The 27,602-nt window shown below is 35.1% G+C and overlaps 1 protein-coding gene across 2 annotated transcripts in view; it reads right to left on the bottom strand.

The window, feature by feature from the left end:
- LEMD3 (LEM domain containing 3) overlaps positions 1–27,602 on the bottom strand; it is a 73,003-nt gene that overhangs the window by 29,197 nt on the left and 16,204 nt on the right. For both annotated transcript variants that reach the window (XR_008664891.1, XM_055328669.1), the window contains exons 2-4: positions 15,733–15,770; positions 11,878–11,944; positions 9,667–9,734 (exon numbers count right to left, since the gene is read on the bottom strand). Coding sequence is in view for 1 of the 2 variants with exons in the window: in XM_055328669.1 (XP_055184644.1) it covers positions 9,667–9,734; positions 11,878–11,944; positions 15,733–15,770 (173 nt within the window). In the remaining variant the exon portion in view is untranslated. The remainder of the gene's footprint in view (positions 1–9,666; positions 9,735–11,877; positions 11,945–15,732; positions 15,771–27,602) is intronic.

Raw genomic sequence — 27,602 nt, 5'->3', positions numbered from 1 at the left:
ATAGATCCATCATGTTGTAAATGGCAAGATTTCATTTCTTTTTATGGCTGAGTAATATCCCATTATATATCTATATATATATAGCTATATAGACCACATTGTCTTTATCCATTTATCAACCAATGGACACTTGGGCTTCTTCCATATATAGGCTATTGTAAATAATGCTACTATAAACACTATAAACACAGGGGTGCATGTACCACTTTGAATTAGTGTGTCCACATTCTTTGGGTAAATACTCAGTAGTGAGATTGCTGGATTATAGGGTAGTTCTATTTTTTAACTTTCTGAGGAAACTCCACACTATTTTCCACAGTGGCTGTAGCAGTTTGCATTCCACCTATAGTGCATGAGGGTTCCTTTTTCCCCCACATCCTCGCCAACACTTGTTGTTTTCTTATATTCTTTATTTAAGCCATTCTGACAGACGTGAGGTGACATCTCATTGTAGTTTTAATCTGTATTTCCCTGATTATGAGTGATGCTGAACATCTCTTCAAGTGTCTGTTGGCTACTTAGATGTCTTATTTGGAGAAATGTCTGTTCATGTCTTCTGCCCATTTTTTAATTGGATTATTTGTTTTTTGGGCATTGAGTCTTATAAGTTGTTTATATATTGTGGATACTAACCCTGTGTTGCATATATCACTTGCAAGTATCTTTTCCCATTCTGTAGGTTGCCTTTTAGTTTTATTGGCTGTTTCCCTTACTGGGCATAAGCTTTTTATTTAGATGTAGTCCCAACAGTTTATGCAATGCTCCCTGCAAGTGCAGCTACTATCTGTCACCATATAATACCACTGTAATACCACTGACCTTATTCCCTAGGCTGTACCTCTCATCCCTATGACTTACTCATTTCATAATGGGAAGCCTGAACTTCCCACTCTCCTTCACTAGTCCTGCTCATCCCCTAACCCCTCCCATCTGGCAACTACCAGTTTGTTCTCTATGGGTCTGTTTCTGCATGTTTGTTCATTTGTTTTTTTAGATCTCGTGTATAAGTGAAATCATAAGCCATGGATATTTTTTTAAAAATCAATGAAACATAAATGCTGTATTTACCTATATTTATTTATATGTTCTTCATTAAAACAATATGCAAGATATAATGACATTTTTGTATTACACAGAACTCAAAGCTAAACTATATATGTCAGCTTCAAATAATGCAAAGACATAAATTTCTTAATTTATTAGTTATATATTTTACATATATTTAAATTTTATAAAAAATTTAGGAGGCTGAAGATATTATAAATAGCACTACTGCCTTCATTAATTATCCTTAAAAATGTACATAATGACTCATACTAACAAGGACACATACTCTAATAAGCTAAGTATGTGGAGGAACAATGAGTTTAAAACCTTTAGTTATAAGACAATAAGGGTAAAAAAAAAAAAAAGACAATAAGGGTAAGAAAAGGGTATCTTGTTATTTTCCCATTTTGTTTTCCTTCCCCATGTTAATTCTACCTAATATCTACTTACTATCTGGAATACAACAGAACCATGGAATGTCCTTTTAAAAAAAAAAGAGATTTTATTTATTTGAGAGTGAGAAAGAGGGTGTGTGCACATATAAGCAGGGGGAGCTGAAGAGAGAGAGAGAGAGAGAGAGAGAGAGAGAGAGGGAGAAGCAGGCTCCCCACTGAGCAGGGAGTCTGACATGGGGCTTGATCCCAGGACCGTGGTGGGATCATGACCTGAGTTGAAGGCAGATGCTTAACTGACTGAGCCACCCAGGTGCCCCACCATGGAATGTCCCTTTGTGAATACACGAAATACAAAAAACAATTGATAATTAATGTAAAACTTCATTAAGGAATTTAAAGAGAACATTAAGGTCTGAAACAGGCTGTTACTTCCACAAATGTTCAGAGTTCTATAGTATTATAAATTGAATTTTTGTGAAGAAGTAAGAGTTGAATCTTTTTCCTGGCTTATGTTAATTAAACAGCTCATGCTAACATTTAGTTTTTTTTTTTTTTAATATATCAAATTGAAAATGTAAAAAGTTTTATGAAGCAAAACTAATCTTGCTATGTATCATTACTTATGTGTTACTACTACCAGGATGGTTTTAGATGGTAAAGAGAACTACAAACTACTTGTTATCTTTAAAAAAAATAAGTGTGATCTTTCATCATTATTTATAAATATCAAAAAAATGTGTAGCCAATATATTTAATAAGTGACAAATGGTTTACTTATGAAACCATTTCAAGGGAATGCAATTTATATACATATTTTATAATTTTATTAGCAGTGATTAGCAATCCAAGCTAGGCCACAAAAGCCTATCCAACCTCATAATTCGGCACTTAGCATGCATAACATCTTCCTGATTTTTAGAGTGGAAAGTATTTTGGTATTCATTTTTTTGTAGCCACCTAAAGAATCAAAGAGTAAGTGTATTTCAGGCTTGGTAGCCATATAAATTTCTGGTCTCTGCCACATATATTCTAAGCAACCTTTAAAAATGTTGTAAAACCACAACTAGAAGGCCATACAAAAACAGGTCCATGGGCTGTAGTTTGCCAATTTCTTAGGTCAAGCATTCTTGCATCATAAAATGCCCATTTTCTAATCACTGATGACACAAATTTTTAAAGCAAGTCTATTACTATTATTACTATTTACTTATAGGCAATAGCTCAATGTACGGCTGACCACTTCATTTAAAACTTTCTAAATTCAAAGCACATTTTCCTAAATCTTTACCAAACCTATTAACATACTATGTGTGAACATACACACACTCATGATTCCCAATTCCAAATTTACCTTATTTGCAAAAACATTGGCAAAAACATGTATTTTTATTAAAACTCACATCAGGTGCTTTGAACTTAGAATTTCACAGTATAAAAATAATACTATTTCATGTAAAAAAGAAAAGCTCATTAAGTAAAGCTACAAAGCATTAGAAAGGAGGAAAAGAAATGCTGATACAGGGAGGAGTAAGGATTAAAAACCTATTGAATAGCTCACAACATGGTAATATACACAGTAATAACTATGTGGCGTTCCAGTTAGGGAGTATTCTGTTTAATTGTGACATGATATATGCTATATATGTTATCTTTGAAATTAATTAAAATAGGAGACATAGAAATCAATAGTAATTATGATTTAACTCTTGATGAGTCAATGGGCACTTCATCTTTCAGATCCGGAATATCGGAAAGAACATGGCCTTAAAATCAAGCAGGCCTAGGATAAGATCACAACTCCACTACTGACTAGCTGTATGTATAGGCTCAAGTGGAGACAAAAAAGTACACTATCTATGCAGATATATCTACTTTGATCAAATCCTAAACCTTATTCAGAGTCAGTCTCTTGCTCACTCAAAAGATGAAACTAGTAGTTATGAACCCAGTCCTTCCATCTAAGAGGCAGAACAGTATAGTGAGAAAAGCAAGCATTTTAATTCTATTCCCAGGTCTACCACTTACTAGCTGAATGATGTTATCATTAAATCTCTCTGAGCTTTAGTTTCTTTATAAAGTAGGTTTGATACCACCCACCTTGCTGGGTCATTGTGAGGTCAGAGGTATTAAGTGAATCCTAAGATAAATTGTACTTGATAAATTATAATTTTTTTTAAAGATTTTATTTATTCATGAGAGACACAGAGAGAGAGACAGAGGCAGAGACACAGGCAGAGGGAGAAGCAGGCTCCATGCAGGGATGTGGGACTCGATCACGCCCTGGGCCAAAGGCAGTGAATCCTAAGATAAATTGTACTTGATAAATTATAATAATTTTTTTTAAGATTTTATTTATTCATGAGAGACACAGAGAGAGGGACAGAGGCAGAGACACGGGCAGAGGGAGAAGCAGGCTCCATGCAGGGAGGTGGGACAGGATCACGCCCTGGGCCAAAGGCAGGCACTTAACCACTGAGCCACCCAGGGATCCCCAATTATAATAATCTTTTTAAAGATTTATTTATTTGACACAGAGCATGGGGAGAGGAGCACAGGGGGAGGGAGAGGGACAAGCAGATTCTATACTGAGCGCAGAGCTGAATGTGGGGCTTTTCCCCACAACCCTGAGATCATGACTTGAGCTAAAAGCAAGACTCGGCTGCTCAACCAGCTGAGCCACCCAGGCGTCCTGATAGATTATAATTCTTAAAAAATGTATCCATCATTCCATTTCTCAGAACATTTATTTTTTCCACAAAGACAAAATTTTATTAGCAGTGATTAGCAATCTAAGCTAGGCCATAAAAGCCTATCCAACCTCATAATTCGGCACTTTGCAGCTATTTTCTTTCCTAGCATTTTCTTCACAAATCATAAGCATATTGTGTTGAAGTTTCAAAAGGTTTTAAAAATGAACTAGAAAATGAACCACCATTAATTACACCATTTAGTTGGAAAGTTATCATAAAAAGCTTCTACCATTTAACGTAAAAAGTTTCGGTCTCTTCATGAAAATTTAATGCTATGTGTTTCCTAAATGTTCCACCAGAGGGACCTCTTAACTTTTCACAAATCAAAACAAGCTTGCATTCTCAAAAATGATCAACGTGGAAAAAAAAATGAAAATTTCAAGAAAACATTGGCAGAGTTAGAAAAAGGGTGTTTAAATCACTTAAGTTAATCATCATGTTTATTTAAATTTCCTTTGAAAGACAAAGTAGAAGAAATAAGAATGGAATGTGAAGCATCAAATTCAAGAATTCAAAAAAAATTTTGCTGGGGCTTACTTATTCACTCATTTTACTCCACCAAGCATTTACTTATATTGTGCTTAAAATGCAATGGAAATTGGGGGAAAATCAGCTTACACTCATAGGAGTTCTGTGCATCCTTTGGCCCATCTACTGCTGAATCCAAAAACTTAATTGTGCTGCTGGTGAAACCATAGTACAAATACATGAAATGTATGACCTCTCTCCAGAAGCAGAGAGCCTACAATATATGTATTATCATGGGTTTTTGACACCAGCTTTGTAGTGAGGTTCTTCCATATTTACACTAGAACTTGGGTAAAATAAGCAATTTTGACTAGACTGTGCTAAATGGCCATTCCAAATTAGAAAGTAATCTGGCAATATATATCAAAAGCATTAACAAAAGCTCATGCTCCTTAACAAGTAGTTTCTAGAACTATTTCCTAAGGAAACAATCAGAAAATCATATACTATATATGCAAAGATTAGAGTGCTTTCATAGTACTGACAAATCACAAACCAATACGACACAATACAATCATACAAAGGAATATTATCCAGTGATAAAAAGAGCAGTTTTCAAAAACCTGACAATGACATCAGAAAATTCTCATGATAATTTTAAGGAAAAAACATATATAAATACTTGTAATTTGAAATATTTCTAATTTATGATTTATAGTGATACTAATTGTAGGAATGAAAATGCTAAAAAAAGACTACAGAAAAATGAATCAAAAATGAGTGGTTACCTTCAGGTGGTGACTTTGAAATGTTTTTCTCTTTTCTTTTCCATTAGTTAAATCATGAGCATAAGTTAATGTTATATATATTGAAAAAACAAACATTATTAAAAACAGTACTTAAGGGGGACGCCTGGGTGGTAGCTCAGTGGTTGAGCGTTTGCCTTTGGCTCAGGTCATTATCCTGGGGTCCTGGGATTGAGTCCTGCATCGGGCTCCCCACAGGGAGCCGCTTCTCCCTCTGCCTATGTCTCTGCCCCCGCCTCTCTCTCTCTGTCTCTCATGAATAAATAAAATCTTTAAAAACAAAAAACAAAATAACTTCACTTAACTAATTAAAACTGGACCTATCAAAAATCTTTTGTAAAAACTTGGCTTAGAAATTATATTGAATTAAAAAAAAAAAGTAAAACCCAATCTAAAACATAAAATAATTCCAGGGACATTAATCTCAATTTTTTTAACCCAATTACAGGCAGTTTCCAACTCAACTCCTGCAAGGATATGTCCAATAACTACTCTATTGCCAATCTTTAGTAGAAATAATCTCTCATCTCTTACTGCTACCTGGCTTAGATTCTGACTTGTCCCAACCCTGGCTCTCTGTGTCCCTTCTTTTTACTTTATCTTATTGATGACCCATAGGGGCAATCAAATGGGGGTGGTAGTGTATCATCCTTCCATAGGAACCCCTGCCTCTTCCTCAGCTCTAGTATAACTACTAATCAAACCTTATCCCTTCCCTTTAGTCCTTTAAATAGAGTATTCAGGAGCTTTTAAGAGTCTCGAGGTTCTTCTGAAGTGTAAATTAATCCTGTTTCAGGAATTTATGACCAACCATAACACATATCTGTGCCATTACCTAAGATATTTAACTGAGAGAAAGAGAGAGAGAGAGGATGAGAAGAGAAAGCAGGAAGGAGGAAGGAAGCGCTGGTTGGGATCAGTTTTTCCTACTGCTAGAAATAAATACATTTGTAACTATCTCATAAAAAACTACTTGCTTGCTTTGAATTCCCACATGCTATGCCCTCTTTCAGGAATACTTTATGATCTCTGTAGCCTACTCAATCCAATTCCTTCTTTGCTCCCACCCCCACAATCCATTTAGCAATTCTTCCATCCCCATAATCAAAACTCCTCCTAATTTAAGATCTTTTTGGATCCCGATTCTTTACCTATCCAATCTATTAGCTATTATACTCTGTACAATTTGTTTGTCATCACTGTTCTTATCTAGGTCAAAACTGAAACTGAAGATGAGAACCAGGAAGGGTGAGAAGACAAATCCTGTAGCAAGGTATTAGAAACTCTCTCCAGAGTGACTCGGATTTAATTAACTAAGAAACACAGAAAAAAAGCAAAATTTACTAGGAAACCACCCTAACCATCAGGCACTGAGCACTTAAGTCTCCCAATCACTCTGACAAGAATTATTAAGTACACTTTCATACAAAGAAACAGGTACAGAAAAGTGAAAGAACTTTACCAAGACACACAGCTTCTATATGGCCAGAATGTGAATCCACATCTAAATCTCCAAGATATTATACTGTCTTAACATCTTCTGGATATCTATATTAAGTAGATTAAGTTAATCTAAACTACGTTAAAAACAGTCCGTATTTCTCTTTTTTAACAAGCATGTCATGGGAAACTCTTCACAACTTTGCTGAAACCCTTAGAATTATACTATATTCTAAATAAAAAAAAAAATAGTGAGGCGGTGACATCAACAAGACGACAGAATAGGAAGCCCTAGACCATCCTTTCCCTATACAGACACAAATTCAACAATACACAGACCAATTCCCTTTGTAAGAAATCCAGAAACTAGTTAAAAAGGGCTCCTGTAACCCAAGCAAGTGTGAAACAAGCAGCATGGAAGCCAGTAGGAAAATTAGTCGCACTCGCTCACCAGAGCCTCACCCTATGGCACAACATGCGCAACCAGAAGAAAATTCCCAACTCCTGGCTTCTCCTTCAAGAGGCAAAGAAAAGACTGAAACCTAATTCTAATGTTCAGAATTTCTGAGGGCTACCAGAGGTCTGGTTTCTGTCTTGCCCGAATCTAAGCACTGACAGCTTGGAGGCAATGGAGAACAAAGGAGATGATCTGAACTCGCCACTGCCATTCTCCACAGCTTGATGAAGAACGAGCAGGAGAAAAACCCGAAACTCCTGGCTTCTCCCTGAGGAAAGAAAGAGTTGGAACATGTGTCCAATGTCCCAAGTTCTCAGGGAGCTGCCAAAGGGACTGGCTTCTGTATCATGTCTCAGAGCACTGAGGAGACCTGACTCAGTTTAAACACCTGGGAGTTGCTGAGAACAAAAAAAGAGCAGGACAGCTTGTAGCTGCTCCAGGCGGACCCACAGTACAGCAAACAGACACCAGAGGGAGCAAGAGATTACAATATCTTGACAAAAGAAACCTGGAAAACCTTTTTAGTTGATAATTTACACCCACAAATCCAGAGAAGATGCATCCACAGAAAAGGTTTGAGAGCACCCCAGAATTTCTATTTGAGCTCATGGGTAAAGGTCTTCCTCTGCACAAAGGCAATCTCTAAAGGCTGGGAAATATGACTGTGTCTTCAAATGCACAGATCCCGACAAAGTACTAAGGTACATGATGGAAACAGTAACACTAGGCCTAACTAAAGGAACAAATTAATCTCCAAAAACTGACCCTAAAGGAACAAAGGTATAGGAGTTACCTGACAAAAATCTCAAAATAAGTGTCATAAAGATGCTCAACCAGCCCAAGAAAACAACACACAAATTAAATTAGAATATCAATAAAGTGAGAAAAAATTAAAAAGAATAAATTTTGGAGAAGAATAACCGAATTAAAAAATTCACTAGATGGGCAGAAAATTTCCCAAATCCAGGGAAAGAAATGGACATTCAGATTCAAGAAGCCCAAAAGCTTTTAATGAGATACAGCAAAAGCAGTACTACGAGGTAAGTTTATAGTGACAAACAGCTACATTAAAAAAGCTCTCAAATAAACCACCTTAAGGAACTAGAGAAAGAACAAACTATGCCCAAAGTTAGGAGGAAATATTAAAGATTAGAGTAAAAATAAATAAAACAGAGAATAGGAAAAAAAGAACAGCTGGTTTGTTTTTTTTTTTAAAGATAAGCAAAACTGACAAAGCCTCAAAAGAAAAAGAAAACTCAAAATCAGAAAGAAAAGATATCAAGTCAGATGTCACAGAAATACAAAGGATCATAAGAGATTATTATGAACAATTAGTTGCCAATAAATTGGAATAAACTAGAGAAAAAAAACAGATAAATTCCTAGAAACATATAACCTACCAAGACTGAATCACAAAGAAATAGAAACTCTGAACAGACCTGTAACTGGTTAGGAGCCTGAATCAGTAATCAAAAACTTCTCAAACAAGAAGAACCCAGGACTTAATGGCTTCACTGGGGAATTCTACCAAACATTACCAATCCTTCTCAACTTCTTCCAAAAAACTGAAGAGAACACTTTTTCGCACTTATTTTATGAGAGCAACATTATTCTGATGCCAAGCCAAACAGAAACACTGTAAGAAAAGAAATACAAATCAATGTCCTTGATGAATACAGATGAATCCTCAACAAAATGCTAGCAAATGAATTTGACAGCACACTAAGAGGATCATACACCATGACCAAGTAGGATTTACTCCTGGAATTCAAGGATGGTCCAATATACAAAAAAAAAAAAAACAACAACAAAAAACAGTCAGTGGGATACACATTAACAGAATGAAGGATAAAAATCACATGCTCATCTCAACAGATGCAAAAAAAGCATTTGACAAAATCAATACCTCTTCATGATTAAAAACACTCAACAAAGTAAGAATAGAAGCAAATCACCTCAATATAATAAAAGTCACATGGGGGCGGGGGGGGGGGCGGGCGTGTGGCACCTGAGTGGCTCAGTCGGTTAAGCATCTGCCTTCTGCTCAGGTCATGATCCCAGGGTCCTGGGATCGAGCCCTGCATCGGGCTGCCTGCTGAGTGGGTAAGTGGGGAATCTGTTTCTGTTTCTCCTTCTCCTTCCTCTCCCCACTGCTCACGCATGCTCACATTACACCAAACAACAGGCCCAAGCTTCTAACAGTACAATTAAAGAAATCAAATGCGTGGTACTTTTGTACAAGTTGTAATAATTTATATAAACTTTAAGAATATAGCTATCAAAATTCTAATTGTACTGCTTACTTTTAAATATGCAGCTGCCTCTTGGACAGAAAGTGTTCTCTGACTAGAACTGCCACATTCATGATCTCCTGGAAAGATTAGCATATTATTAATTTTGAATCAGTACTATGTTAAATAGAAGAAAACAAACATGATTAATCAAAATATATTCAAATTACACAATTATAGGTCATATTATAATCAATAAAGAAGATAAACACTATTAATTTCCTATAAAAATCCAGTAGGTAATATAAACAATGATCTTTACATAAACCACAATCTTTAAATGCATTTCTAAATAGTCCAGATAGGAACATGTCTTCTATTTCCAACTAAATCATTGGCCAGGGTAGGAACCATGTCACATTGATGCCTATCCACAGATCTTGGGACAAAGAAGGCCCTCCACAGATTTACTGTTTTTCAAGGGGGGAAATTCATTGTGGTAACTTACACATCTATTACTAAAGCTAATAATTCAAAAAGGTTCAAATTGAAATGTACATTCTGAATATAAAGACAGTGTTAAGCCTATCTTTAGCAAGGTATGTGCCTGCCTTAAAAATTATCATAACACAGATCAACAGGGAAATTAGAAACTTCTAGTTATGACCTGATTTCTGCAAAGAAACACAGTACATACAAAACTACCTTTCTTATAACACCTTTCTTTTCCCTTATAACAATTTATAAGAGAATCCAAAGCCTTATCTTTCAGGCTATCTGTGGTTATTAAAGATCAATTTCCTCATATTGAACTTGAATTGCAAGTTCTTCCTGCTCAATTTCTCTTCATATGATTTTTTTTTAAAAAAACATTTTTTTTAACATGAAAGTATAATAAAGTAACTCCTTGGCAAACCTTTCTATTATAAAAAAGTAGCCATATTCCTATTTATGAGACTTGTGCAAGTAGTCAGATTTTAATGGTCACAGTCATAAAAAAGGAAGAAATCTCTATTAAACAACCTAAGTCTTCAAATTTTATCATGCATCCTCCAAGATTCAGTTTCCACAGATCTATAGCAGAGGTCAGCAAACCTTGGCCCATAGCCAAATTGCCCTGCCACTGATTCTTATACATGAAGTTTTACTGGAACACAGCCATACTCATTCATTTATTTATTATCTGTGGCTGCTTTCATGCTATAATGGCAGAATTTAGCACCTCTGACAAAGTCCAGCAAACAAAGCCCCAAAAACTTACTATCTGGCCCCTTCACAGGAAAAAGTTTGCTGACCCCTGCTCTAGAAGGAATCTTTATCTTTAAAAGCACCCCAATTGAGACAGCTGTAGAAGCCTGTGGTAGCCAAAGAGTATACACTTAACCTATTTCTGATTACTACATACAGCATACCAAATAAATGTCATTAGCTTGCCGTATATGAATATGACAGCCAGTTAGTTAATGCAAAGAAGGCTTTTAGTGATATACACAAAATTATGAGCATTAAAAAAAAAAAAAAAGGCCAGAGTTAGAGTTAAGGGCATCGCCCTGCAAAAAAAAAAAAAAAAAAAAAAAAAGACTGATATGAGGATGGGAAACTATAAGGATCCTAAATGTCTCCAATCGACCAAAGAACTTTCTTATTTACCTTGTACCAGAATCTTATGTCTACAAAAAGATCTGCTACATAAAAAAGTTTAGAAAACTACACTTTTTCTTTTCTGTAACTTCTTTAACAAGAAGCAAATCCAAAGTCTCTTCTTTTAGATTATATGTGAAATAAGAATAACTAAAAAAAAGCTAAGGTAATAAGGAGAGCTGCTACTACAGCTTACAGATGCTAAAAGACTTTAGTAAGAGCAGAATATAAGGAAAAAATTCTAAAATATATTACCTTTATCCTAGGAAATGATACCTAATTAATGGAAAATCTACACTTTTATATTTAATCTAGGGTTTTAATTCATTGCTTACCCAATTCAATTGATATCTAGCTTTCAAAATTTTTTGTTACTATTAATACAATAAACAAATTGGATTGACTTTAGAATTATATAATATAGATTTCATCTAATACATATGGACAGGCAGGAAAAAGGCCTTGATTAAATATATCTATAAAAATAAAAACTACTCTGTACAGGTAACAAAAATTTCCAGAGAGAAAATTCACAAACATAACACTAGTCTTGGGAAAAACTATTTCTGCTGATATAGAATGCTACATATACAAATTAATTTTCAAAACATTTTTAGACACTATGAATGTTAAAACAATTACCTGCAAGCTGTGCCAATCGATCATGAAGCTTGTATAAAGTGTTCATCATAAGATTTTTCTTACTTTCCTAAAATTAAAAGAAATTATAAAATATCCAATTCAAAAACATATACCAAATAATAATCTTTAAAAAAATAGTAAATAACTTAAAATCATGGAAGCTACATAATCCAAAAGACAAATTCACATTTAAACAATGGCTACCATAATTTTTTTAAAAAAGCCTTAATCTAAGAATCTAAATCATCACTCTAAACATTTTACTTTCTTGAGGACTGATTGGGAAATTGGCACTCAGGTTAGTGCTTAAAAAAAAAAAAAAAAGAAGAAGAAGAAGAAGAAAAAAGTCTCCTATACAACAAACTCCCCCAACCACCAAAGCAATGCTCCCACAATCCTCCTCTACACAATGCACACTTATATATATTGTTCTTATGAGACTTCAAGTCTGCCCTTCATGTTTTGTCTTAATCTGATTCAACCACACAATAAGGAAATGAATACTGACACTTTGATAATCAACCTCTCCTTGACCCCCAAAGTGGTCCTGTATAAATTTATGAACCATTAAAGCAAAACAAACACTTTATAAGTATTTAGTAATAGAAGTTAAGAACTATTCTCAGCAAAGCAAGAGGCCTAGTAAACAAGGTGGTTCCTATTCTCAAGGGTAAAAAACATACTTAAGTGCTAAAGCTGCAAACAAAGTATAATGGAAATACAGAAGAAAGAGGGAAGGGAAGATCCATTTATAGAAGAAAGAATATTTAAGTTGGGCTTCCCAGGAAGAACAGAATTGACTAGAATTCTAGTCAGAAGAAAAAGCATGAGCAAAGGCATAAAGGCACTGGTTATATGTTTCTTACATAACCAATAGCCTGCTTTGATTTAGCACAACACTGATAAAATAGTTTGGAATCAACTGCTAGGGACCAAGACAAAGAGTCTGACTTCATTCTAAAAATTTAGGAGGAGAAAAATAAAACAGACTTGTGCGCCAGGAATAGTACTCTGAATATATGAAAGAAAACCAGAGAGGAGATCATTTCAATGTTTAAGGACCTTGCCAAGTAACTGAAGGCAACGAGACCCACAATTTCAGAGCAATCACAATGAAGAAGGACCCACACAGCAATGGGAGAATGTAAGTCAGGAAAAGGGGTAAGCTTATCACGCTGTTTGGAATAAGTTCATGATTCAAGAGGGGGCTGTATCTTTATTATTTCCTTTCTTCTTGATGTGTCAAAGAAAACAGTAATACTGGAAAAATAGGACCAGGATATAAAAAGCTAGGAAAGTAACATTTATATGTCTAATGACATGCAACCTCATACAATTATTTTCATGCTGTATTTTCAGGGACGGAGACAAGTGTACATGCTATGAGTGGCACGTGTTTGTCAATGCAGCAATTAACAGCTTATGGTAGGAAGAAGAAAACTCATTAAAGTTTCTACCCTACCACGAGAGTCCCTGGTTTTATGGAAGATGGTTGATAGAGATTAACTGACATTCCCCCTTGCCTTCCAGCCCTTAGCTTTGGCTCAACTCTATCTCAAGCAGATTCTGAGTCAAGCTAGACCTTATCTCTGTATATGCTTAAAACTCCAAACTGCAAGAATCAGAAATCAAAAGATAACTGCTGGGGCTGAAAGCCAGGATTCTGAAACCTATGCATTTGTGATATGTTAAACCACAAAATTATTTTTAATAAATATGTTCAATATAATAGAATGAGAAAGAGTTCTAAGGATATGCATAACTTGTGGACTTGATACATTCATACTTGGGGACTTGATACATACAGGCAAATCTGATTAAGCTTTGGGATTAAAGTACCTAATAGTTTTGAAGTTTGTCTCCTCCCTTATCTGGAAAAGAGACCGATTTCCTTTTCTTTCATAGGTCCTGATCATGCCCAATCCCATTCCCCTTTTAAAAACAAAACTAGGGGCAGCCTGGATGGCTAAGTGGTTTAGTGCAGCCTTCTGCACAGGGCCTGATCCTGGAGACCGGGATTGAGCCACATTGGGCTCCCAGCATGGAGTCTGCTTCTCCTCCTGCCTGTGTCTCTGTGTTTCTCTCTGTCTCTCATGAATAAATAAATCTTTAAAAAAATTTTAATTAAAAAAAATCCAAAAATTGGACACCTGTGCTCTGTGATTATATCTCTAATGAACACCAGAGGCCTGAGAATAAACTTCATCTTTTGATTCATAGATATTAACACTGGAACAGATAAGTAGAAGAAATAACAAAATCTTATCAGATGCAGCTGAATCCATAAGACAACATACATACATACCAGTACATTATATAGAGAATTTAAGCACCCAAAAAGCTAAACTATAATTTTTTCAAAAATTATTTTTCCAATGGCAATTTATTCAAAATGATATATATTACAATGATCTCAAGTGCATGATCAACTAAATTACGATCTAACTAGTTTTTATGTAATATGTTATTAATATGAACAAATCAATCTTGAAGAAGAAAAAGAAAGGCTTTGGTTAAACTATCTTTAGCACCAATACGCTAAACTAGAAATCAATCTGAAAAACATATAAATCAAATTTTAAAGTTCTATTCTTATAGAAACTTATACTGATTTATAGCTTCATTACAGTCTTTTTCCATTCTGACTGCTTTTCCAATTGTCTCCTAACATTCAGCTTGAAAGGTGTCTCATGCTGGCTTTCCTAATCACCCTGAAAACAAATTTAAAGATCTACAAATAAACCATACTTAAACTAAGCTTTCAAGTAATCTTTCATTAAACAGAAATGCTTTTATACTGTAATTTGAAATAGCTATCCTCCAACTGTCTCTTTTGGTAAGGTCCAACTTTTCTTTTAGTAACCCATATCATTCTCTGAAGCAAAGTTCTTGTTCTTGGGTGGGTAAAAATCAGACTTTAGGGCAACTCTCCCAAATTCTTTCATATGTTGTCACCTTTAAATAGTTCCCCCTTCTATTCTCAGCCAATTTTCTCAAGACAATTTTCAGTTGTTTGTATCAAGTCTCTCATTAAATGTGCAGTGAGTATATGGTACGGATTTAAATGATAATGCCAATAGCAGCATTATACTTAATATCATAACTGACAAAATAAACCTTTTTAAAAACAAATATCACAATATTACTAAAAATGGTCATTACGAAGTCCCTCTCTAACAATCTTAAGTAATATTCTATAGATTTGATTACATATTATTACATATCCTTTAACCACAACCAATTTTTATATATAGGTCTATATTACTGTCAATTCCTATAGTAAATTAATAACTAATTGTGCATTATAATATGAGCTCAAATACCTTAATCTTTGAAGTGCCTATAATGAAGGTAAGTGAAAATATTTTCATGTAAGATTTAGGTTGAAATTAGTATTACAGATCCTTGAAAAGAAAAGGAATCATAAATAGGTAGCCTAACAATCATGTTTCTTTCTAAATCCTTTGCCTTCCTGATGATTAAATAGGCATGCCTATGAACAAAAGATCCAGAGAGACAAGATGATGGCAAAGAGGACAAAAATTGTCAGAATATCCAGCAACTTATTAAACAGGCATACCTCCAAGGGTTAAGACTTGATCTCCAGCTAACATGCCAATACCATTTCACTTGGCAGTTGGCTTTTACCCTAAAGTGATAAACAACTCAGCTCTTAGGAGAAAATCTGTTTCAGATTTAATCATATTATCATTAAAGAATATTCAAAGTAAGAAAATGTACTGTTTCAATTTAAGAGAACTTTTAAAATGAGCATTTTTTTAGTCGACAATCTTCCTAATACTTTTAGCATATAAAACAGGAGACAAAATATCAGTATTATGATCTTCTACTTACTTGTATTTTTCCAAATGTTTCATCAAAGGGTTTTTTTACTATCAAGAAAGAAAAAAAGACAACTATTAGCATCATTTGAGAATGAGAATTAGAATCCCCTAAACAAGCCCCCTGAAATGCCAGCATGTACTCTGCCATAACTGAATGTAAACAAGCAAACAAAATGTAAAGAAACTGATGATAATAAAGGTAAGGGTAGTAATTTTTGCGACTCACTATATTTACCATTCTTACCTTGAATCTGTGGTTTTCTCTGTAATAAATGAGAGCAGTGAGTTCAAGTCCCAGTTCCATCACTTACTAGTTAACATGACCATGAACTGCTTAGCTACTCTAAGAGGTAGTTTACTTTCCTATAAAGAAAGGCTGTAACAATGATACCTAACTTATATAGTTGTTGTGAAGATTAAATGAGATTAATTATATACAATGCTCCGCTTAGTGTCAAGCACTTAATACATGTTACCTATTACTGTTAACTAACTATACTGCTTCCACCAAACTTGGTTTCTACTCAAAATATAGATGAACAGCAGTTACTACTTAAGGAAATTTACCAGATGCTTTTTAAAACTAAACAATTCTTTCAAAATTCTGACTTAAAAACAAGAAAACAAAAACAAACAAACAAAAAAAAACAAAAAAACTTCCTACTGCTTGCTAACATCTGGAAAAGTGGCAAGAAACAAATATACAGATAAAGTAGCTAAGAACTGTCTCAATATTAAATAATTTCGTATTGCCAATATCTATTATAAAAAGGATTTAGCACTTTTCATCCAACCTCCCCTCATACATCTCCCCTAAAAAAAATGCAAACAAGTTTACAGTAAATATGTAGTATCTCTAATGGTTACTATTTAGAATCTTCTCTTTATCATCTATTTGAAAATTACATGCAAAACATTCAGAGCTTTCAGATACCTGGATCTCTATAATCCAGTTCCCAACTAAGACTAACTGAGCCTACAAAGTAGTTCACACTGACCAGGTTTCCTTTCTGAGGTGCTTTTCTATTTTTATTTAAGAAAACAGGAAGTCCCATAGGAACTAGGAACTGCCTGATTCTAAGAAAGTTCATGTGTGAGATCAGTTTAACAAGGTACAAAAAAAAGCAAAGAAAAATGTATCCTGTGATTATCTAAAGGGGTTTTGCTAATGGGTTTTTAGACAGTTTTCTAGAGTAACAGTGTTTTAATCTGGAAAAGAAAAATTTTTGAATGACAGATCAAAAGTACTCATTAGGGGACTAGGAAAAAGAAAACATAGCTTAAAGATTAAATAAAATGTTATGAATCACAACATGCTTGTACTAAAAAGATACTTTTAAATAACACTGATTTTTATTAATGTAAAATTTGAAGAATTTAAGTAAAGCTGTATTGCCAAAAAAGTCTTGTCAATCGACTTAAGAAAAGCCATGGTAGCCTTACTTTTTTGACCATATACAAAATCATTTTTTGTCAAGATTATTAAAATGGAAAGCTAATTCTTCAAGTATCTCTGTGGAAGTATTAACGGAGACTGTGGGTGTTCTCCCACTAGACTGTCCTACTGTGAATTTCTCATGACAGGGACCACGTGTCACTCATATTTGTGTGATAGAGCCAGGCATAGTACTGTGCATACAGTTAGTGCTCAGAAGTTCTGGTTGTGCTATCTAGGTTAGACTCACCCTTCTTTTTTCTACCCTATCTGTTAACACTGCAGAAGGCTGAGAAGGGTAAGTCTGAAGCAACTGGGAAGAGGAGCGGATAACAAGGAAAGCTATAGAGCAGAACAATAATTCTGTTGAAAGAATTGCTCTGCCCTTTGTATCCTTCTAGATTCCTGCCTCTTGTCTAAATGGGCTGAGATACCTGATAGTGTGTCTTAAAAGCCAATAATATACTTTCCATCCTACATACCTTATGCTTAAAAAATTTCTCCCCAACCTCCTATGACAACCACCATTTTCACAGCATAACTAACTGGCTATTAAAAAAAAAAATCACAAAAAAGAGGACACTCATTAAAAAGGACATAACAAAGTTGAAAGATTTGTGAGTCTCAAAATATTTGAATACATCAAATGTATAATGTAGATTTTCATGGCAATACCATGCAAATAATTGATTTCATTCTGTGGACTATACCTAAGCACTTGTCTTCAAAGTCTTTTGTTCATAGTATTATAAAGTTTTTTGCTTGTTGATTTGTCCCCTCATTCAGCATTGCACTTTTTCTTTTTAGGGTAAAATATCTTCCTTAAGAGCAGTATCAGTTCATAAATACTACAATTCATATTTGTAAATCAGCTTCATATTGTGTTGTGAAAGCCTTCTAGCTGTTGTTTGTTTGGCATATTGTCACATATCTACTGATAGACATTCCAAAATTTATGGGAAAATGGGTTCAAATCTCTGCACCACTGTATAGATCATGATGAGGGCTGGCTAAGATTTAGATAATAGAAAAATGGGACTACCGGGTCAATGGAGAAATGAAATTAAACTCTCAATCAGTTTGATGAAACCAAACTGTCAGCCAATTATTTATCTTTTATGGCAAAATTACATCATCAAAATGCTTGCAGCAAAGATGCTTGTAGCAAAACTACCTAGAACCACAAGTGTCACCTATTAAATTAACAGACCTATTAAGTTAACAAGAAGTAAAAGGTAGTGTTGAAATTAAGTTTTACAAAGGAAACTCAACCCAAAACAGTAATTATTAAAAAACAAAAGCCCCCAATTCTAAAAGCAGCTTTTTTTTAAAGACTTTTTTAAATTTTTAAGTAATCTCTACACCCAAAATAGGGCTTAAACTCATGACCCTGAGTTCAAGAGTCTTACGCTGTACCGACTAAGCCAGCCATGTACTCCTAAAAAAAGCATCTTTATATATCTAACTTTTCTTCCCCCAAATCACCTCAGTATTTCTAACACTACAGGTCAATATCTTTTATTCATCCAAATTATCTACAATATTTACTTGTTTAAGATGTTATTTACTTATTCATGAGGGACACATAGAGAGAGGGAGAGACATAGGTAGAGGGAGAAGCAGGCTCCCTGCAGTGCGATGCCGGACTCAATCCCAGGACCCTGGGATCATGACCTGAGCCAAATGTAGACGCTCAACCACGGAGCGTTGATAGGCACCCAGGTGCCTCTATCTACAATATATAATAGAAACAACACATATTGCCACCCCTAGTGAAAATATTACTCCTCCCCACCCCTACCCCCGGCAGCCACCAATTCAGCATTTATAGAAAAGAAACCATATTCCAAAAGCATCGCACAGCAAACAAGTGCCACCTCATTTACAAGCCTCTTTTCTAGGCATGTAAATTATGTTCTTATCCCTTATCCTAAAGCAATGATAATGCCACATGGATATTTCAAACTTTCCTCTTCCATCCCTTAATCAGCACAACCTTGAAGCCATTTGAGACCAAGTCCCATCCTCCTTTATATCCTACATCCCCAATAGCTTCTCTCAGCTGTTTTTTCCTCAAATTCTCCTGGTTTCACCATTTCTCCTTCAATTTTCTTGTTCAGATCATTTCAAACCTCAAATATACCAAACTTTCCTTTGTAAAATGTCCTTAAAATTTTGACTTTTATAAACTACCCTAATGACCGTAAAAATCAAATTCCTAATTACATTTCTTTAATTATACTACTAGATCCCTCAAAATCTTCCAATGATTTCCCAACAAATTTTGCTTCAAGGAAGTAATTCTAACCTTGTGATATTCTCCTATATACATAGACACATTGTTGACTCTCATTCTCCAAACTTCTCTTTCATATCAATTCGAAAAATGTTAATAGTTTTACCAATCCAGTTAACTTTTTTCATTCTCTTACACTGAGATCAAATTCATTAACCATTACAAATGCCCAGATAAAAAGGAAAACCTGAAGTGTATCAATCTATAAATGTATTCACAAATATATGTTTAATTTTGGTCAAATTGGTATTTTCCTCAGAAAGGGTCCATTTTGGTCACTCAATGGCAGTAAAAAGAAAAGCCTGGGGACACCTGGGTGGCTCAGCAGTTGAGCGTCTGTCTTCAGCTCAGTCTGTCTTCAGCTCAGGTCGTGATCCCGGGATCGAGTCCCACATCGGGCTCCCCGCAGGGAGCCTGCTTCTCCCTCTGCCTGTGTCTCTGCCTCTTTCTGTGTCTCTCATGAATAAGTAAATAAAATCTTTTAAAAAAAGAAAAAAAAAAGGAAGAAAAGTCTGTGATGCCCAAAGTTCTTTCACAACTCAAAAAGAAACAGTATTTTTAATTTAATAATTATTTATTGACTACTTTGTGTGAGGCACTGGAAATGTGACTTAAATAAAATTTTACAAACCCTTGCCCTCAAAGCACTTATATCAGAGTAGACAATGTACAAATACATTTTAAAAATATATAGTATGGCAAATGGTTCTAAGTGCTTTCGAGGTAAAACAGCAGGGAAGGTGCTTGACTTGCCTGACAGTGAGGGAGGAAAGTTGTATTAAGATGGTCGGAGAAGGCCATACCTCTCTGCGTTTGAATAGAAACCTGGAGGAGCACAGACAGGAAACAAGCCATGCGGGTACCTAAAGCAAGAGGTTTACAGACAGGAAGAACACGAAGTGTACAGGCTTTGAAGGGGCAGCATGCTTGCCATAGTATTCCTGGAAAGGTAACACACTAGAGGCCAGACAGCAAGAAATGAAGTCAAACCGGTGAGATTATTTAAGGGAGTCCGTTAAGTACAGATAACGAAGGACCTTGGAAATTCTCACGTATCACTCTGAGCAAGAAAGAAATCTCACAGATTCATTTTATTCAGCTTATGCTTTACAAAGAAAAGCACATATAATAAGGGTCGGAGCCACTCTCTCAATTAAGTTTAAGAATCCTAAGCATTTAGAAAATAAATGATCTGCTGTTCACGACTCGGGAAAACTGAGGAAACAGCACATTCGGGGTGCTTTCCTCCAGCTTTCTCCTGACCCACAGAGTCAGCTTCAGTCAGCCTTGACATTTTCATGTTCTGGATACTTGAAACTATCATCAGTTATCAATCACTATACAAAAACATTCTGCCAGGAGGAACCAATTAGACATTTTTCTAAACACACACAAATAACCAAGAGGAACATGAAAAGGTGCTCAACATCACTAATCATCAGGCATACGCAAATTAAAGTCACAGTGAGGTATCACCTCACACCAGTTAGAATGGCTACCTTCAAAAAGATGAGGTAACAAATATTGGTGAAGGTATGGAGAAAAGGGAATTCTTGTGCACTGCTGGTGGGTCGTAAACTGATGCAGCCACTTAGGAAAACAGTACGGAGGTTCCCCCAAAAAATTAAAAAAAGAACTATCATATGATCCAGCTAATCTCACTTCTGGGTATATATAACCAAAGGAAATGAAATCCTGAAGAGATATCTGCACCCCCGTGTTCACTACAGCACTCTTCACAACAGCCAAAACATGGAAACAACCTAACTGTCCATCAACAATTGATGTATAAAGAAGATACACACACACACAGAGGAATATTATTCAGCCACGAGAAAGAAGGAAATCATGCCACCTGTGACATGGCTGGATCTTCAGGGCATTATGCTAAGTCAAAATCTGACAGAGAAAGACAAATACTATATGATATCACTTATACGTGGAATCTAAAAAAGCCAAGCCCCAGAGCCAAGCCCCAAAGAATAAAGTGGTGGTTACCATGGCCTGGGCAGTGGGAAAAACATGGAACCACCAGTCAAAGGATATGTTTCCAGTTCTAAGATTAACAAGTTCTGGGGATCTAATGTATAGCATGGTGATTATAGCTAATAATACTGCAAGTTGCTAAGAGAGATCTTAAAAGTTCTCAACACACCAAAAAGGTGGTAATTATGTGACAAGATGGAGCGGTTAACTAATGCTATGGTGGTAATCGTTTTTGCAATCCATAAATATATCAAATCAACACACTGTACACCTTAAACTCACACACTGTTGTATGTCAATTATATTTCAATAAAGCCAAAAAAAAAAAAAAAAAAGTCTGCCAGGGAAGACACTGAGGCTTCCATCTTTCTGGTCTTCTTTAAGCCTGAAAGTTTCTCCTCCTCCTTCTGCCTTCAAGGTCCTGCATGCAGCTCAGCTACAGTCATGAAGGATGCTTAACCACTGCATCTCATTGTGACCTTCCCCTTCTCAGAAACGCTATGTATTTATTGTCAGTATTTTTGCTAACTTACATTATAATTTAACTATTTGCTGTTTGTTTCCTCCCCTCAAAGACTACAGAATCCCTACCTATCTCAATGCCTTGCAGATATTTGATGCTAAATATATACTACACGAATAGCAGCTTAAAATCATACTGCAACCTCCTAGGATAACAGTTTTACCAATGCCATAATCCTGAATACAACTTTTTCTTTTGAATAAAAAAGAAATTATATTTATTAAACTCGTGGTAGATTCCAAGAATACTGATGCCACATACTCAGGAGGTGACTTTCACCACTATTTGAAAGCAGGGATTACTCCCATTTTTACAGACAAAAAAAACCAGATGGATGATGAGGTTAAGATGCCTCCTTGCAGGGATCCCTGGGTGGCGCAGCAGTTTGGCGCCTGCCTTTGGCCCAGGGCGCGATCCTGGAGACCCGGGATCGAATCCCACATCAGGCTCCCGGTGCATGGAGCCTGCTTCTCCCTCTGCCTGTGTCTCTGCCTCTCTCTCTCTCTGTGTGTGTGTGTGTGTGTGTGACTATCATAAATAAATAAAAAAATTTTTAAAAAAAGATGCCTCCTTGCAGTAAACACAGTTTTATTTTTGTTTTATTTTTTTTTTAATTTTTTTTAAATTTTTATTTATTTATGATAGTCAGAGAGAGAGAGAGGCAGAGACAAAGGCAGAGGGAAAAGCAGGCTCCATGCACCGGGAGCCCGACGTGGGATTCGATCCCGGGTCTCCAGTATCACGCCCTGGGCCAAAGGCAGGCGCTAAACCGCTGCGCCACCCAGGGATCCCTAAACACAGTTTTAAAAGCTGGGATTCAAACCTACAGCTGACTCCAAAGCCTACACTCTTTTCATTATATAAAAAACAACTACAAAAAAGAAAATATTTGTTCTATTTAGTTTAAGGAAAGCATTCTTCTCTAGAACTTTCAGATACAGAATTATTAAACTTTAATATCCCTATGACGTAATGCACGAAAAATGCCCAAAATGGGGAATGAGGAAAAGACACTGCTGTTGGAGAATACACTGTTATCTCCTAGATAAGGGAAACTCTTCAAAACCAAGTTCTCTACTGGATGTTGTATGTTGGCAAATCGAACTCCAAAAAATATACAAAAAAAAAAAAAAAAAAAAAAACACAAAAAAAACCAAAACCAAGTTCTCTAATTGCAGTCCAGGCAAAAATTTTCTGAGATATATCAAAACATAAAGTGTTTCATGACCAGCAGGGGCAGCATTAGTAACTCCCCTTCTCTCTGCTGCCATGGCACTTTGTTCGTAAGACTACTATAAAATTTATCAGAGGGTATCGGTTTAAAAAAAAAAAAAGTCATAATTTTCTGATTTGGTACTATACCACATCTAAACAACAATCTGGCTTCATCTTCCAACAAAAGATATTCACAAACATTTATCAAGTGCCTACTATGTGCCAGATAGAGATTAGTTGCAGGAGATTAAAAATAAAAATATATAAGCCCTGTTCTCAAGAAGTTCAGTCTGCAGAGCAGTAACTGCTGACATGCACTTTCAAAGTCAGTCTCTCATAATTTTAAAACTCTGTGACCTTAAGGCTAGGTTTTAGTCTTTGGAAACTTCAAGTCATCTAAAACATAAATTCAGCAACCTAAATGACCAATTATCTCTGAGTTGTACCTTTTTGTAAACAAGACATTCAAGTTCTCAAATCCCATCTTCTAGCTTTAGTGATTTAAACGAGCATAATTATATGTGAAGAAATGGGGAGTAGGGGGCAAATGTTTCCAACAGCTGCAGAACACTGCACCTGTGTGTGTGGCAAACACTTCTGCATTTCACCACCAGCCAGACTGATCTAAAAATGGACAGGGTGAACAAGGCAGCACATTCTTTTGCAACATAGCCCACTGCCCATTTGTCCTCTGAAAGTTCTCCAATTGTTCCATAGTTCTATTAAATATACAGTCATTCTAAAAGATAGGAACAGTTCGCATCAAACATATTTAATAAATTACTATGAATACTGATATTAAATCAGCAATCAAAGTTTTGACAAAAACTGGCTACTATGAAACTTGCCTAAAGTAAACCCTCACCCTCGTACTACCTTTGCTCTCATAAATAACCTTTCCATCTTAACCCACCTATCTATCTGGATTTACAGAGGTACAGACCTAGATGGGGATAGCAGGTAAAGAAAGGAAGGAGGGCAAAACCTCAAAAGCTTCTCCACTTCTCAGATCCTATAGGGCTCTATACTTTTCACTTGTCCTGTTTTAAGAAAGGCAACAATGTGTGCTACTTCCAAAAAAGCTATTCTTAATGAATAACAGAACATACACCGTGATTTCATAAAATCAAAGGGACTTTAAATGTGGATATCAAAGTACTAAGAATATAATAAAATCTGAAATAATGTGCCCAAGAAAATAAAAGATCAAGACTTCTAATTAAGTTGGCAATAGCCTTATTATTTGGTTGGTTCTTATTCTTCATCTCTGTATAAAAAAGATCAAGTATAGTCTCTTTCAACCTCATCATCACTTGAAAATCTCACATTTGCTCACCATAAAAATGAAGATTCCATGGGGGGAAAAATAACAGACTGTAATGGAGATTTCTGTCTTTATTCAAGCACCAATTTCACATTATAATTGCACCCCAAGTTTGGGATCTCTGTAACAAAAGCTGTAAGAAAAGATTTCTAACCAACAAGTATTTACAGAGCATATTCTATAAACCATGTCATGAGAACACAGTGCTTACGAACTAATGGAGATAAATGAGCTGTTATGATATATAATATAATCAATACTGTCTTCAGAAAGCATAAATAATTTCTGCCTAAAATACTTTCAGGCCTTAAAAACACTTTCAAGAGTTATAAAATGGAGTGGCCTACTGGAAAACGCAACAATGATGAACTTCATCATTGAAGAAAATGATGAGTAAAAAAACCTCACAAAAGACTATTCTATGAATCCACTTATATGAAGTTTTAGAACAATCAAAACTAACTTATGGTGAAAAAAATCAGAATAGTGATGAGTACTGATGTGGCACAAGGAAACTTTTGGAGGTGAAGGCAATAGTCTATATCTGTAGGGATTTAAGTTGCACAGCTAGATGCATTTGTCAAAACTCATTTGACTGTAAAGATTGGTACATCTGACTGCATGTAAATTTTACCAAAATAAAAACACCCCTCACTCCAGTTAATAATATGTACGACATATGTAAAGTATCCTAATGTCTTCAAGTTATTCTGAAATATTTTTTTAAAAAGACAGAATGATGAATGGACAGAGTGATGGATAAGATATATAAGAAAGCAAGTGCAGAAAATGTTAACTGTAGAGTCTAGATGTGGATATGTGGGTGTTTATAGCACAATTCTTTCAATTTTCCATTTGAAATTTTTCATTATAAAATACTGGGAGAGAAAAACTATTAAAACAATATTTGTTGTTGATGAGAAAATCCTATCAGAAAAATGGTTAAATATATATATATATATATATATATATATATATATATATATATATATATATCACTTCACTACCTAAATCACTACTTAGGGTAAAACCTAATTTTAAATATTGTACAAGAAAAAAATTTTCTTTCTTTCAATTCAGTCTAAATTCTTAACAAATCAAAAACTTGAAAGAGAAAATTTCCTCTTCCTTTGCAAAAATACTAAAAAAGTTAACTGTAATGTATTTTTTTGGTTTTGCTTTGTTACAGAAAGACCTAGCTGACATAGTCTTATTTATCAAAATTCATATATAATTTACATTTACAAATAAAATGTTATTTTTTTAAGATTTCATTTATTTACAAATAAAATTTTAAGTTACCTTTCTTACTCAAATAATGTCAGAAACTTCGCATATAAAAAATAACTATAGGAGCTGGTATCTAGTAAATGTTTCATAAATATTCCAAATTATTTTCTAACATGATTCACAATTGAGTTGGAGGTAATTCACCTACTAGTGATTTTATAAGACTCACTCACTTGATTTACCTAAGATAAATTTACTACTAAACTGAAAGCTAAATGACTAGGAATCAAGAAAATATCAAAATACTACACATTTAAGATACTTTAATGCTAGTCTAATTCTTTCCAAAATGAACTGTTATCTTAATAGACCATCCCTAACTCAAGATTTGACAGAATTATCGATCACTGAATCTGACTAGTAACTAAAATTGAAGTTCCCATTCAAAAAAAAAAAAAATGCTTAATCCAAGAGAAGACTTCTATACTTTTAAGAAAATTCCAGGGACACCTGGGTTTCTCAGTGGTTGAGTGTCTGCCTTCAGCTTGGGGCATGATCCCAACATTCCAGGACATTCCAGGATCGAGTCCCCCATCGCAGGGAGCCTGCTGCTCGCTGGGCCTCTGCTTCTCTCTGTGTGTCTCTCAAGAATAATAAATAAAATCTTTAAAAAAAAAAAAAGAAAGAAAATTCCAAAACTTACTCTAAGACAAAATATAAAGTTAACAATGAATCTAATCTCTGCCCACCTCAAAGACAAAATATAAAGTTAATAATGAAAACTTGCCCACCTCAACCCACCCCCCCACACACACACACACCCTACTAAGTAGTAATGGCTCAAAACTTCAGAGGGAAACAATTAGGCTGCCATTTCCATCTAATTTTGTCAGCTAAAGACACTCCTGTAGATTACCAATGCTGACAGGGAAGGTAGTAGAACACATTCAAATAAACACAAAGCAGTATATCTACTTAAATTACAGGAGCCTCATCCTACTACACTGTTCAAGGTCCAAAAGTCTGAGTTATCTGTTTTTTCAGTACTTTCACAGATCTCTTATTAAAAACCATTTTTGCACAGATGCCAATTAAAGAATTATGCTACTGCATGTGACAAGTGAATAGAAAAATAACAGCAAGTCAACCCACAAAGGTTAGATACAAACTTAAAAATAATACCAAGCATCTGTGCAACAGATAACTTGGCACCCAAACAAATTCATGCTAATGCAATACTCTAATTTATTAAACTTGGTGACAGCTCACTGTATTAAGAGATTTTAAACATTAACTGTTACACACTAGAGACTGTCTATGACACTTCCTCAAGGTTTACACTGCCAAGAATACAAGTGGAATTGTATTATAACAAGGTCTGTTCTGAAAGAATATTGCTAAGTGAGAATTTGGAGATCCAAAAGAGCTCTGTGATACACGGTACAACCTATCCCCAGTGCAATGCAAAAAAGCAACATGCATTTCCCATACAATTAAACATAAGAGGTCTTCTACTAAATAACACTCTCAATCACAATGCACTGTGTTTAACATTGTAAGTGACTAAAGATAATTAACTTTTTGTCACACATAGGCAATATGCAGATAAGAAAACCGGAGAGAGAAAAATTACAGTGCAGTGATAAGATGAATAGTACTAAATATATATATATATATATAAATGATAGTTCGCATTCCATTTTTTTTAAGATTTTATGTATTTATTTATTCATGAGAGACACACAGAGAGAGGCAGAGACACAGGCAGAGGGAGAAGCAGGCTCCCCATGGGGAGCCCGATGTGGAACTTGATCCCAGGACCCCAGGATCATGACCTGAGCCAAAGGCAGACACTCAACCACTGAACCACC

The sequence above is a fragment of the Nyctereutes procyonoides genome, unplaced genomic scaffold (genome assembly GCF_905146905.1).
Source record: "Nyctereutes procyonoides isolate TBG_1078 unplaced genomic scaffold, NYPRO_anot_genome, whole genome shotgun sequence".
Taxonomy (NCBI): domain Eukaryota; kingdom Metazoa; phylum Chordata; class Mammalia; order Carnivora; family Canidae; genus Nyctereutes; species Nyctereutes procyonoides.
This window is presented reverse-complemented; position numbering and strand designations above follow the sequence as displayed.